Here is a 13,922-nt window from a genome sequence, read left to right on the forward strand (position 1 = left end):
TGGTGGAGGAGGGCGATTCAAGACCCTGTGGAAATGATCACGCCATATTTCCTTTATACGATCCGCGTCAGATTCGATAACTCCATTTGTGTTTTTCACAGCTCCAGGGGTTATCGAATTCTTTCCGCAGATCTTTCTTGTTATTTGGAATAATTTCCGCGTGTCATTTCCTTGGGCAGCATGTTCCGCCGTTACAATAAGAGAATCGAGATGACGGCGCTTATCGAGTCTACATGATCGTTTAACTATACGATCTTGGCGCCTGTAGTCATCTCTGAGGGTGTCCAGTTGGAAGGGGTCGCTTTCACTGTCCCTCAGTGCTTTTAAGTGAGCGCGCTCAGCTATCTTTCCCCAAGTCTCATCTGACATCCAATGGGGTCTTTCTCCTATCCTGGGGCCAAGAACCTCATTGGCGGAAGAGTTGAGAGCCGATTTGAGACTAGCCCACTGCGCCTCAATTGAGTCAACATAAATGGACTGAGGATCGGTTTCTTGCTGGACACGTTGTCCAACCGTTTCCTCGAATCTCAATCTTATTTCGGCACTCTTCAACTTGTCTAAGTTGATTCTCTTCCGCCGAGGACATCTCGTCAGACGTTTGAGCTGCAGACAGATTCTTCCGACGAGTAACTCGTGATCACTTTGAATGTCGGCCCCTCTGTAGGACCTGACATCGAGGAGCTCTCGCCGGTTAGCACGTCCATAGAGGACGTGATCTATCTGCGCTCTTGTTCGTCCATCAGGGGAGGTCCAGGTGTACTTATGGATGGACTTATGGGGAAATAGCGTACCGCCAATGACAAGGTCGTTAATACTAGCGAACTCAACCAGTCTTTCTCCATTGTCATTGGCTTGCCCATAGCCGTGCCTTCCCATCACCGTTGGGGCAAGTGATGGGTCTGTTCCAACTCTCGCGTTGAAATCTCCCAATACTACCACGCGGGTTCTTCTTGGGAGAGAGGCGATGACCGCATGGAGAGAGTCGTAAAAGGCATCTTTTGTTTGGACATCTGCAATTTCGGTAGGCGCGTAGCACTGAAGGACAGTGACAGAACTATCGGCCGTTTGGAGGGTGACGCGTATAAGCCTTTCAGAAATTGGTTCCCAACTAAGCAAGCACTTTGCTGCTCTTTCTGAAAGGAGAATTGCCACCCCTTGACGGTGATATCGTTCTTGGCCGGAGTGCAGACACATGTGACTATCCAACAACCTCTTTCCAGATCCTTTCCATCGCGACTCGCTCAGTCCTAGGATGTCTAACTTGTAGTCATCCATGATACGAGTCGCGTGAATATCTTTACCGTGGACCTGCATTGTCCGCACATTGTACGTTCCAATCCGGAAAGATGAATTGTTGGATAGGAGCCGTTTAGTGAGCGCAGTCCTAATACCACAGCCGGGTCGGGGGGTGCCAGAGAAGCCGGTGTCCGAGGCATTTCGTGGACTTATCGTAATCAAAGGGTTTAGGGAGGCAGAGTGATTGGCCCTGCGCTCCCGAGGCCTGAGGTCCGAGGACCCCTCACCAGGTTGGCTCAACCTTGTTTCCCGCTTTGTCTGGCCTCTCTTCACCAACCTGCTTGGCATGGGAGACCCTTCTGGTAGTTAGACTACCGCCATAGCCTGGTGAATCACTGAGGCACGCAAGCCCCCTCACCGCGACAAGGTGGGGATCAAGAGGGGGAAATACATGTTAATACATTTTTTATTTTTTGTTTTTTTTTTTATTATTATTAGATTTGTTGTTTAAAAAGTATTTGTTGTGGCATTACATAAAATAAACGATGAATGATAAAGAGAGTATTGAATTTATGTAAGTTTTATGTCAAAAAGTTGTTTTAAAAGGTATGAATAACAGTATGATAAATTAATTAAGTTGAAAAGTTTTACCTTACGAGACTAATATCGCAACGTAAAGCACTGTAATGGCGAAGTGCTTTGTACATAATATTATAATATTCATACATTTAGGATATACTTGTTCAGTAAAATACATTAATACTTTAGTTGTTTGAATAAACCGTGCCTCAAACGGCTCGCATGAAATATTCATACGTTAAAATGATGTAATAAACGTAGCAAAGTTTCTCCGCAACATTCCGCCAACACTAAATCCTAATGCTGGTCTGGACCCCTTGCGCTGGACTTGGGACAAAAACAAATATTATGATTCAATTAAACGGAAAATCCTGTGGGGATGTACGGCAGATTGTGTTTTGACTAACAATGAGACATGCTGCTTCAGGTGTTGACAATATTAGGCAATCGGTGCAACAACTTGGATGTATTCCACTAGCAAGTGATGGGATTCAAAATTTTCATGAACCGGTTTTAGGTACTACCCCTGCCCCCCCTATAAAAAAATTGTTTTAACATTTTACATTTATTTATTTTTTAATCTTAAATAAAAACGAAATGTGTAAATAGAGAAGGGAGCTAAAAATAAATATAAAAAACATCTTTTTCTTTTGCGACTTTGCAATATGAACCACTTCGCCACCACCGCTCCGTGCCGTGATTTTACATAGATCAAGGTGGCTGAGATATTTTCAAGAGTTAAAATTTTCTAATTAAATTTATAAACTACCACAAACAATTTATAGCGAACCGGCTGCATCTCACCACTGTCGACTTCTACTACTTTCAGTGGTATAATCATGACGTTTCTTCACAGGGGTAGGCAAAGAGTATCGGGAAAATACTTAGACTACGTTTAAACACGCAAGTATTCGAATGTAAAGTTTTATCAAAATTTTATAGCAATATTTGAATAACTTGAGAAGATTTGAGACTTTTAACAACCTGTTATGATATTTTTCTATTAATTGATTCAGTACTCACTTTGTGGTAATTTTTATGATTATTTTATTTATTTAATATAGTTACATTTAAAAAAATACAATTTGATACAATTTCTATACATTTATACATATGGCAACCTTATAATTTCAATTTCACTGTGCCTCTCCAAAAAAGAGACTGGGCTCTTGTGCATGGAGAGGGACTTACACTCAAGGTTTATCGTTTTATTTTATTAATTGTAAAATATATAATTTTATTCGGTAGATAGCACTTCTTCTTAAAATGTATTGTGACACGTGAACACTGGTATACGGTATTTGAAAGAAATGCATCGAAACACGGGTCATAATAGATTTTAAAAAATATTGGTGAAAACCTTAATTATTTTTTTATTTTTATTTTCATGGATAATGTGAGTGTTTTAATATTTTAAAGGTTAATGACATCTGCAAAAGACATGAAAAACATCTTTCAATTACGGATTATTAGAATCCCGCTGTTTTGAACTTTGTTAATATTTCTGATCAGTTTAATATCCGGTATGGAATATTTCAATTCCTTCTTACAATTTTTTTCACTTGATTAAAAAAATTTTTTAAATGAAAATGTTTCGAGACCCACATTATTTAAATAATTTTCTTCATCGTCGGTTGAGCATATAGCCAGTACAAGTCATCTCAAGCGACCCTGTCACGAGCCATTTCCTTGGATTCCTCCCAGATCAGTCAAGCTTCCCGAAGTTCCGTTAAGTACAGTCGGTGAATGGACATCAGCGATCTTCTGGGTTAACGAAACCCACGAGGTTGGAAGAAAAAATATGAGTGGACAAGAAAAGACTATTTAAATAATTGACTTACGGAACTGTTTTTTTTTTTAAAGTTCCTGGTTGAATCACCAGGGTAACAGACACCTTAGCGCTTCCAACAGTATAACAAACACTAAAAGTTCCTATATTTATTGTTCGTCAAAATTAGTTAACGATGAATTTAAGGATTTTGATATATTTAACTTGGCATTGTCAACGCTAAGATCATTTATTATTGTCAGTCGACATTGATGTCGTAGTATATCCCTCGTTTCGAACAATTTCTCTTTGACTCGAGCTTTGATCTTTCCATTTTTCATACCTCCCATCCCTCTCCCAGGTATTTTTACATGTTTGAAATTTTGTAATTGGTAGTACTTGTTTTATAATACTCGGATATATGTTTAAATTATTCTGATCTGTTAAATTCCAAATAATACAAAATCTTCATAATATGTTTTTCATACACTTATTCCGTACCATAAACTTGAATTCCCTCCCTTGTTCGTCTTTTAAAGGTTTTTGCACCCATTAATGCATGGGGCACTGCATCGTATCGCTTCAGTGCCAACTTGATTATAAATTATAATGCATCAAGGCAAGGTGATCATTTTGTGCGTCAAGCACTAATACAGGGCTCTGTCCCCTAAAAATATATAATGAATCTCACCTATGTTCAAATGGAGTAAGTACAAACTTCCAAACTGATGACGCTACTATTAGTTACAATACTTCTATATATAAATATATATATATATATATATATATATATATATATATATATATATATATAGATATATATATATTTATATATATATATATATATATAAATATAAATATATTTATATATATATATATATATATATATATATATATATATATATATATATATATATATATATATATATATATATATATATATATATATATATATATAAATATATATATATATATATATATATAATATATTTATATTTATATATATATATATATATATATATATATATATATATATATATATATATATATATATATATATATATATATATATATATATATATATATATATATATATATATATATATATATATATATATATATATATACAGATATATATATATATATATATATATATATATATATATATATATATATATATATATATATATATATATATATATATATATATATATATATATATATATATATATATATATATATATATATATATATATATATATATATATATATAAATATATTTATATTTATATATATATATATATATATATATATATATATATATATATATATATATATATATATATATATATATATATATATATATATATATATATATATATATATATATATATATATATATATATATATATTTATATAAATATATATATATATATATATATATATATATATATATATATATATATATATATATATATATATATATATATATATATATATATATATATATATATATATATATATATATATATATATATATATATATATATATATATTGGGTTGATGCAAAAGTTTTGACCGTTTTTTCCATATATAGTTTTTTAATTTTTTTTCTTGTGTATTAGTTATTTAATAAATTATATAATTTCCGTCAGTTCTTATAACCTTCTTCCATCTTTCCATCAACTTATTAATACCAGTAGTATAAAATTCCGTGGATTTTAATGCGAAAAATGAAGTAAGGGATGTTTTTACCTGCTCTATTGAATAATTTTTCTCATCATTAAATTTTTTTTGCAGTGATCGGAATAAATAAATATCAGAAAGAACAAGATCTGGAAAATACAGTGGATGCTTGATAACATCCCAATTTAACTTATTTAGCTTGTGTTGGGTCATCATAGCCACATGTGGTCGCGCGTTGTCGTGATGAAACACTGCCCCTTTTCTGTTTACCAATTCTGGTCTATCCATTTGAAGGACAATGTTCAATTTGGATAATTACTGACAATATCGTTCTGCTGTACTTGTCTTATCGTGTTCCAAGAGTTCAAAATACACAATACCCTTATTATTCCACCAAACACAAAGAATAACATTTTTTATGGGTTTCGGCCTTCGAAGTTGTTAATGGGGCTTGTCCAGGTATAGTCCAATGTCTTTTTCTTGTCACGTTGTTGTACACGACCCATTTCTCATCTTCCGTCACCAAACAATGCAAAAAAGGTTCATGTTTTTGTCTCGCACTCAAAGCAACGCGCGTTGAAACACGATCCAATAAATTGGCAGCCGACAATTGATGAGGTATCCAAACGTCGTACCGCGAAACCATTTCCATACGCTTCAAATGTCTTAATGCGATTGTTTGGTTAACTCCCATCATTGACACAATCTCCCTGATGGTTAGACGTGGATTGGTGTCAATTATGACTTTTAATTCGTCGTCATCAGACTTCAATGGCCGCCCGGTACGTGGTTTATCAATGAGTGAAAAATCTCCAGATCGGAATTTTGCAAACCATCTTCGTACCTGTCAAACTTTGATGACATCTGCTCCATACACTTCACAAATGTTTTTGGTTGCCACACTCGCTGTACTGTCTTTACGGAATTCATAAAGTAAACAATGACGTAAATGCACTTTATCGAACGACAGTTTGAAAAAATACAAGGGGTTATTCCTGTACTCTGGCCAGGCCAAAACTGAATAGAAAGTAGAGGGAAAGCATCCTTTATACAATGGAATCATAAAAAAAGAAAATGCTATTCATGATTTTTGAAAAAAAAAATTTTTACCTGGGATCATAAAAAACGGTCATTACTTTTGCATCAACCCAATATATCAGTTCTAATATTATGGATGTTCAATAAGAGGCAGAACGGTGAACGTTACACAAGTGTGTAAAGTAATCGCTCAAGTTAGCGAAATGCCAGGTCGAAGCTCCTGGGATCCTAAGACTTACATATTCTATCATATAAGCGATACATGTTTCATCTCAAGGTGAAACACCTATAATATCGATATATTATCCGTAGGGTGAACAATCCAGTAATTGAAAGAATAAATAATAACTAATAAGTAAAATCTAAACATAACGTATTTTTACGAGGATTAATTTGAAATTCCATATAAACGGGTGCAAGAACTACCCAGTTGGAAGCTTAGATGTTTCTGGAAATTATAGGGTAGTGTATAATCAAGTGAGTGAATTTCTCCTTATAGGGTGGGAAATACTTAGAAGGGGATGAGTATTACACTACTAGAGATTGGCATGAGCTTTATCATTGGAATTTCTCTGCATTTAGAAACGTTCACATAGGGTTAACTTAAGATTCGATAAGAAGAACGAAATATTGTATAGATACTTGATTTAAAGGATACAAATGTGGACTATCGGACAAACTAAATGGGAACAGCAGGAGGCGTTTAAATGTGATGTAACAGGCGCATTTTAAGGAATTATTGGTTGGAATATGTAGGGAACAACGATGTTTTAAGCAGGGCTAGGGAGTCGAAATGCTTGCTAAATATATTAACATAGTATAATTCTAAATAAAACACTTGTTTTTTACCATTCGAGTATTATATTTTATTTTTAATGGCCAATTTTTGAAAGCTACAGATTCTTTCACTTACGGGTTTGAATATGAAAACCCAAAGATGAAGCATCTGTAGTTTCTGAAACTAGTCGTTAAAAAATAAATAAAATACTCAAGTGATAAAAAACTAGTGTTTTATTTATAATTTAATTATGCCTTACCACAAAATGAATGCAGTAACGCAAAAGCGATCCAAATGGATAGGTCATAATATAAGATACCCAGGCCTGCTTCTTACGATTGCGGAAGGCATGTGCAAAGGCACAAACCACAGAGGACGACCCGCTTAATCTATATGGACCAAATTATCTCCGATATGAGTTGTTGCGGGTACTCAGGTTGATGAGATGAGCAGATAATGAAGACAAATGGAGACTGACCATGAAAGAAGAAAATCAGTAATCACAAAGATTGTAACTGTTATGGGTTCAGATTGTAGAAGATGAATAGAGGAAGATTGCTTGTTCTTCGACTTTGGTTTAGTATATAAATAAGTTACTAGGAGCTCTAGGTGAGTGACTGCTTTGAAAGAAAGACTTTTCTATTGTTAATCGTCGCTTGCGAGAGTTCGTGGGTACTCACACAGTTGCGAGATGTTGTTCTCACCACTATTTTAGCGACAAATCTCCATTTCTTAAAATAACCCACAAAGAAGAAGACAAGATATCTTAAACGTTTTAGTAGCCATTCAAATTTCAATGAAAAATAAAAATAAAGGTATTTTTCCTTGAATGTCATTAAAATGTTTAATTTCATATAGTTTTCCTCAAACATACTCGTATGCTTAATTCAAAGAAATGTTAACGTACTAGCTAAACCATTTCCATTTCATGTTACGTTTACGTTGTTTTCAGTGAGGCAAAAACCGAACGAATGGCCGTCCATTTTTGCACTGCCTTTGACCGTGATGGGGCCCTGAATTTGCAAATTACGCAATTACGAAGCTTTTTGTTGCGCTGCACCGTTCCGCGTTTACAAAAAGCACACCGAAACCGTGTTAAAATTGAAGCAGCCGCTTCCATTTTGAAGTCGTAATGGCTCTTTACTTGAAACTCACGCGAAAGATACGATATAAATAAATGCATAGAATTGCGCTGATGCGATAGTGATAATTGAATTGTATTGCAATCTACGACAGCCTTGGTATTATTTATGTAAATAATTGGGATTTTTTCTATAACAGAGTATCTTAAGAATGTTGTGATCTTTGTCAATACGCAGACTTCCATATTCTTATTCATCTATGTTATAAATATCAATAAATCATAAGTAGACATACTGATCAAGTATGTCCACTTATGATTTATTGATATATTGTCGGACTGGACATACATGTCAACAAAGATTGGACACAATCAAAATATTGGAATAATGTTTTAAACTTACCATTACAATTGAATTTAATTTTGTTCTTTGGGCCCTTGAGAAAGTATTTTAAGGAAATGACGCTTAATATTTTATTTTATTCGAAATTATTATTCATTATGATTTCTTGTAAAATGTTAAAAAAATTGATGCTTATAAAAATATTTTCAGGCGTCTCTTCTAGTATGTAAAACAATTCCGAAAGAATCTTTAATTTATTTTCATGAAAGACTCTTCTAAATCAATAAAATATCTAACTAAACCATAAATAGTGCCGAGCACTCACATGTAAATAACGTGTAAATAAAAGGATACATGTTCTATGTAGTGAAAGGTATTACAGGTCGTTAATCCTGTCCGCCTCCGTAGTGTAATGGTCAGCATGCTCGTCTACCTTTCTGGAGGTCCCGGGTTTGATTCCCAGGGGGGTTTAATAAATATAAGTGATTTTTTCACTCTAATATTTATTCAATATTACACTGGACTGGTACCTGAATAGCTGTTCTGATATTTATTCAATATAACCCTGGAGGGCTGATCACCTTTCCTTCATGTGTAATCGATCGAGATAACACTGCGTTTATATGAAGCAGTGCCCTATGCACCATTGGGGTGCGGTAAGGGATTATTATTAATCCTGTAAACACCATTATTCCCACAATATATTTTATCAATATTGAGATGTCTAATACCAAGTATGATATTTTTGATCAGCTGGGTGTTTTTCTCTCGGTTATTTAAAAAAAAGTCCTGTTTCCGAACATCTTTTAAATCAATAAATGTTTTATTCAACGATTTGAGGTGCTCTTATATTTCCAACAATTCCTATATCGTAAAGTTTGCCGATGAAAATCCGGGAGTTTCGTTTGTGAACCTCACTTCGTAAGTTTTTGAATGAGTTTAGTTAAAAAGCATTTTGTTTTTGCATTTTTCCATTCAATCTTCTTGTTACAAAGTCAATGAAACGATATATAAACCTCTTTTTGCTGTTGAAATATTCAACACAAAAAATACAACACATTCTTTGAGTAGTTCTTCTATTAATAAAGATGCAATTATTTGAGAAAAGAAAATGGAAGCATTATTACTCTGATTAACTATGAAAACAAAAGCTGTCATGAACAATTTGTACTCGTATGTACAATAATGACAGTAAAAGTTTTTCTTTTAGAAGAGATTATATTTCTTTCTTTGAAATAAACTCGTTTGAATTTGCTTTATTTATTTGTATTATTTTATATATATGTATATATATATATATATATATATATATATATATATATATATATATATATATATATATATATATATATATATATATATATATATATATATATATATATATATATATATATATATATATATATATATATATATATATATATTTATATATATATATATATATATATATATATATATATATATATATATATATATATATATATATATATATATATATATATATATATATATATATATATATATATATATATATATATATATATATTCGAAATTCAACACATTCTCTTGATTGATTTTTTTTCAATAGTTTTACTCTTTGTCGACAAAAAAACTAGAACAAATTGCACGGCAATTTCCTTTATCTTGGTCTGTATTTTAACTTATTTTTATAACTGACTGCAATATTTTATAACTTGTTACAATTATTATATTACATAACAGTGCAGGCGAAATTCGCGAGTTAGCAAGATAATCAGTTAGAGTCAACAGAACGATCCAACTTCCATACCTAGAAGGGCACTACAGGCGCACAACACGGCCAGTATGTATTTAGACTCACTCACATACGATCCACACTTTGGGAACTTCACACTCGTACATTGCACTGTGGCTACATCACACAAAGGAAAGCTTTAAGCACAACACATATAAATTGCAATATACTTGTGTACACTTGCAATCTCTTTGCGTCTCCACACGAACAGTAATAAGAAATCGCGACCTTAATAGTCCATTCCCGATAACTTATTTTTTATTAAGCGGGGATGTAAATTAAGGTGTTGTATAAGCATAATTTATTGTCAGCCTCCGTGGTGTAATAGTTAGCGTGTTTAGCTACAGTGCTGGAGGTGCTCAGAGTACTAACTTCATTAATATAAAGATATATAAAATGCGTTAGGCTAGGTTAGGTTAGGTTAGTTTCAGGCGAACCTGATGAAAGTCAGTGTGCAGACGCCTCCACAGCTCCAACTAGCACAGCAGACATACACAGTTGACAAACACAGGTGTATGGTAAATCATTTGAAGAAAAATAAAATCAACGTACGATTATTCCCAATTTAGGTTTAGGGGGAGGGGGGTTAGTCAAGGGGGTGGAGTTTGAAAATAATGGAAAAATGCAAAGCAAAGGTGAAAAATTTTGATACAATATATTATTTATTAAATAAATATATTGATGTTGATTTTTTTTGGATTTCTAAATTTTCTTAATTTGGCCTTTGTGTGGCACTAGGTGTAATAATTTTAGTTAATGAGAGTAGAATAAGTGATTTGTATGTATTATGTGATTAGCAAATTCCGAGAAATAATTACTAACAAGAACGCTTGGATGTTCTTTAATTCTTATCTTTAAATTTCTCATGCTTTCTATCTAAATCGATATTTTTTAATTTTTTATACTGGATAAAACATATTTGGGACGATCGGTAGAAATGGAAAACGCGACACCGTTTTTGTCAAATTGAAAATTATGGTCATCCAGCCGTACAAACGCGAACTTAATACTGACGAATGTCGATGCACACACATATACGACCAATCTCTATATGCATGCGGCATACTAACCTAGAATATATGAAGGTATTGAAATTCTGTAGAGCCATAGAAATGTTTGCTTCCATTAGATATGTAAATGCACATTGTACGAATTGAAATTCTCAAAATATCAAACGTTTTTAGCCTTAACCCTTTCAATACTGCAAGGACATATTGCCCCAGAGAATTTCTAATAATAACTCAGATATACAACATTTTGAGTGTATCCAAATACTTGTTCGTAAATCTCGATTAACTCCAATTTGGACCAACTCAAAATGCTGTCAATAAATTAATTGGTCAAATTGTAAGCCAAAATAATAAAAATTAAAATGATATAATCTGGCGTTTCTCATGGATGTGCTTATAATCTGGGATTCGGACCTCACATACTAAAAAAGAGTTTCTGCTTGTTTTCATCTCACCATTACATGTCTCAAGTGAAGTTCTAGTGATTATAGAACAGTGTTACAAAATTGGTTCATATACTATATATATATATATATATATATATATATATATATATATATATATATATATATATATATATATATATATATATATATATATATATATATATATATATATATATATATATATATATATATATATATATATATATTTATATATATATATATATATATATATATTTATATATATATATATATATATATATATATATATATATATATATATATATATATATATATATATATATATATATATAAATATGTATATATATATATATATATATATATATATATATATATATATATATATATATATATATATATATATATATATATATATATATATATATATATATATATATATATATATTTATATATATATATATATATATATGTATATATATATATATATATATATATATATATATATATATATATATATATATATATATATATATATATATATATATATATATATATATATATATATATATATATATATATATATATGTATATATATATATATATATATATATATATATATGTATATATTTATATTTATATATATATATATATATATATATATATATATATATATATATATATATATATATATATATATATATATATATATATATATATATATATATATATATATATATATATATATATATATATATATATATATATATATATATATATATATATATATATATATATATATATATATATATATATATATATATATATATATAGATATATATATATATGTATATAGGACTTCCAGGAATTTGAGTAGTGTGGTTGTCAATAATAGGTAGAATTGGTGAATGTTACTCGTGTGCAAAGTGATCACTTAAATCAGCTTATGACGGTTGTCAGCCCCGTAAATGCCCAGACATCCATTTTTTTTCTTTGATGAGATGTAAAAAAATAATATTACTAAAAAAATTAAATGCTTACAAATGCTTTGGGAACTGGGATTTTAGTACTGTTCGGTCATAGACTCGAAAACAAGTCCAAACCTGTCTGCTTTGTTGCTGTTTGCTGTCTGCTTTTTTTTCTTTTCTATAAAATTTTGTCAGTCCAGATTTTGCTAGCAAACAGTAGACACGTGTTACGCTTATTGCAAGCTGTGCTCGGAATTGCCAAGTAAGCTATTTAAAATTTTATTTTACTTGTTTAGTATCCAGCAATAGTTTGTATGAGTTTTTTATTTCCGAAAATAAAAATTGGACTTATATGTCTACTTTACTATCATAAAATACTGTTGGGGTACATGCGACCCACTCACCAATACTATTGGGACAATATGTCCCATTTATTTTTTTGTATTATAGATAAAATAATCAATAAATTTAATAAAATGTTTTTTCTTCGTCAAACAAAATTAGCAATAAATATTTTGTGCATTAAAATAACATAAATTATTAAAACAAAAACATCGTATTGAAAGGGTTAAGGCAGTAAATAAAAATGATTGCTTCTTCAGACCCCTAAATTCAGTAGTAAGTTTGATAAGACCCAATACGTTGAATCGTAACATAATTTTCTTTAAACCCATGTAACATTTGACGCAATTGAATTTTTTTCTGAAAAACCATCTTAAATTTTTCTTTGAAATAAATATATGGTTTTAAAAAGAAAAGAGTTTTTTATCATTTATGTTGAAGTACTATCAACCCTCTGATTGGAAACAGCTATATGAGGTATCAAACGTTTTGACCAACGTCTGTTTTTAGTTGGTTGGAAATTATTGCTTCTTAGTAATAAGCCCGTTATTGTGCATTTTTCCATTGTACACGAAGTTAACGTAAATAAATAAAATAATTCATGTAAGGAATTAAAATAAATAATTATAATAATTTTTCAATATTGATTCTAAAAAATACAAATTTGTATATTCTTTTAAAAAAATCGGATGTGAAATAACTACTGGCTCTCAGCGCAGCCGAATGCTTAATTATTTATGCTGTTGCGAGTAAGGCCTTAAGAAATCGTTCATTAGATCACGAATCACGTGTCGGGTTGTGGTCCCGTGGTTCGTGTCGCGGACGTGAGAAAGAGTTTCTCGGTTCGAGCCCACTCTACCACAATTTGATACCTAATTCTAATAATGAGCCGCCTAG

The 13,922-nt window shown here is 31.0% G+C and overlaps 1 protein-coding gene across 1 annotated transcript; it reads right to left on the reverse strand.

Annotated features, from left to right (window-relative positions):
* Nucleotides 1–251: 251 nt before the first annotated feature.
* On the reverse strand, nt 252–1,584 carry LOC148299303 (protein CFDP2-like; the record flags this gene model as incomplete). The annotated part of the gene is made up of 1 exon (XM_088276216.1): nt 252–1,584. A coding segment is annotated over exon 1 (1,333 nt), but the record flags the coding sequence as incomplete, so codon positions are not given.
* Nucleotides 1,585–13,922: the final 12,338 nt, after the last annotated feature.

This window comes from Brachycentrus maculatus, unplaced genomic scaffold (assembly GCF_059751285.1).
Source record: "Brachycentrus maculatus isolate JH-2025_06_01 unplaced genomic scaffold, ASM5975128v1 h1tg001195l, whole genome shotgun sequence".
Classification (NCBI taxonomy): domain Eukaryota; kingdom Metazoa; phylum Arthropoda; class Insecta; order Trichoptera; family Brachycentridae; genus Brachycentrus; species Brachycentrus maculatus.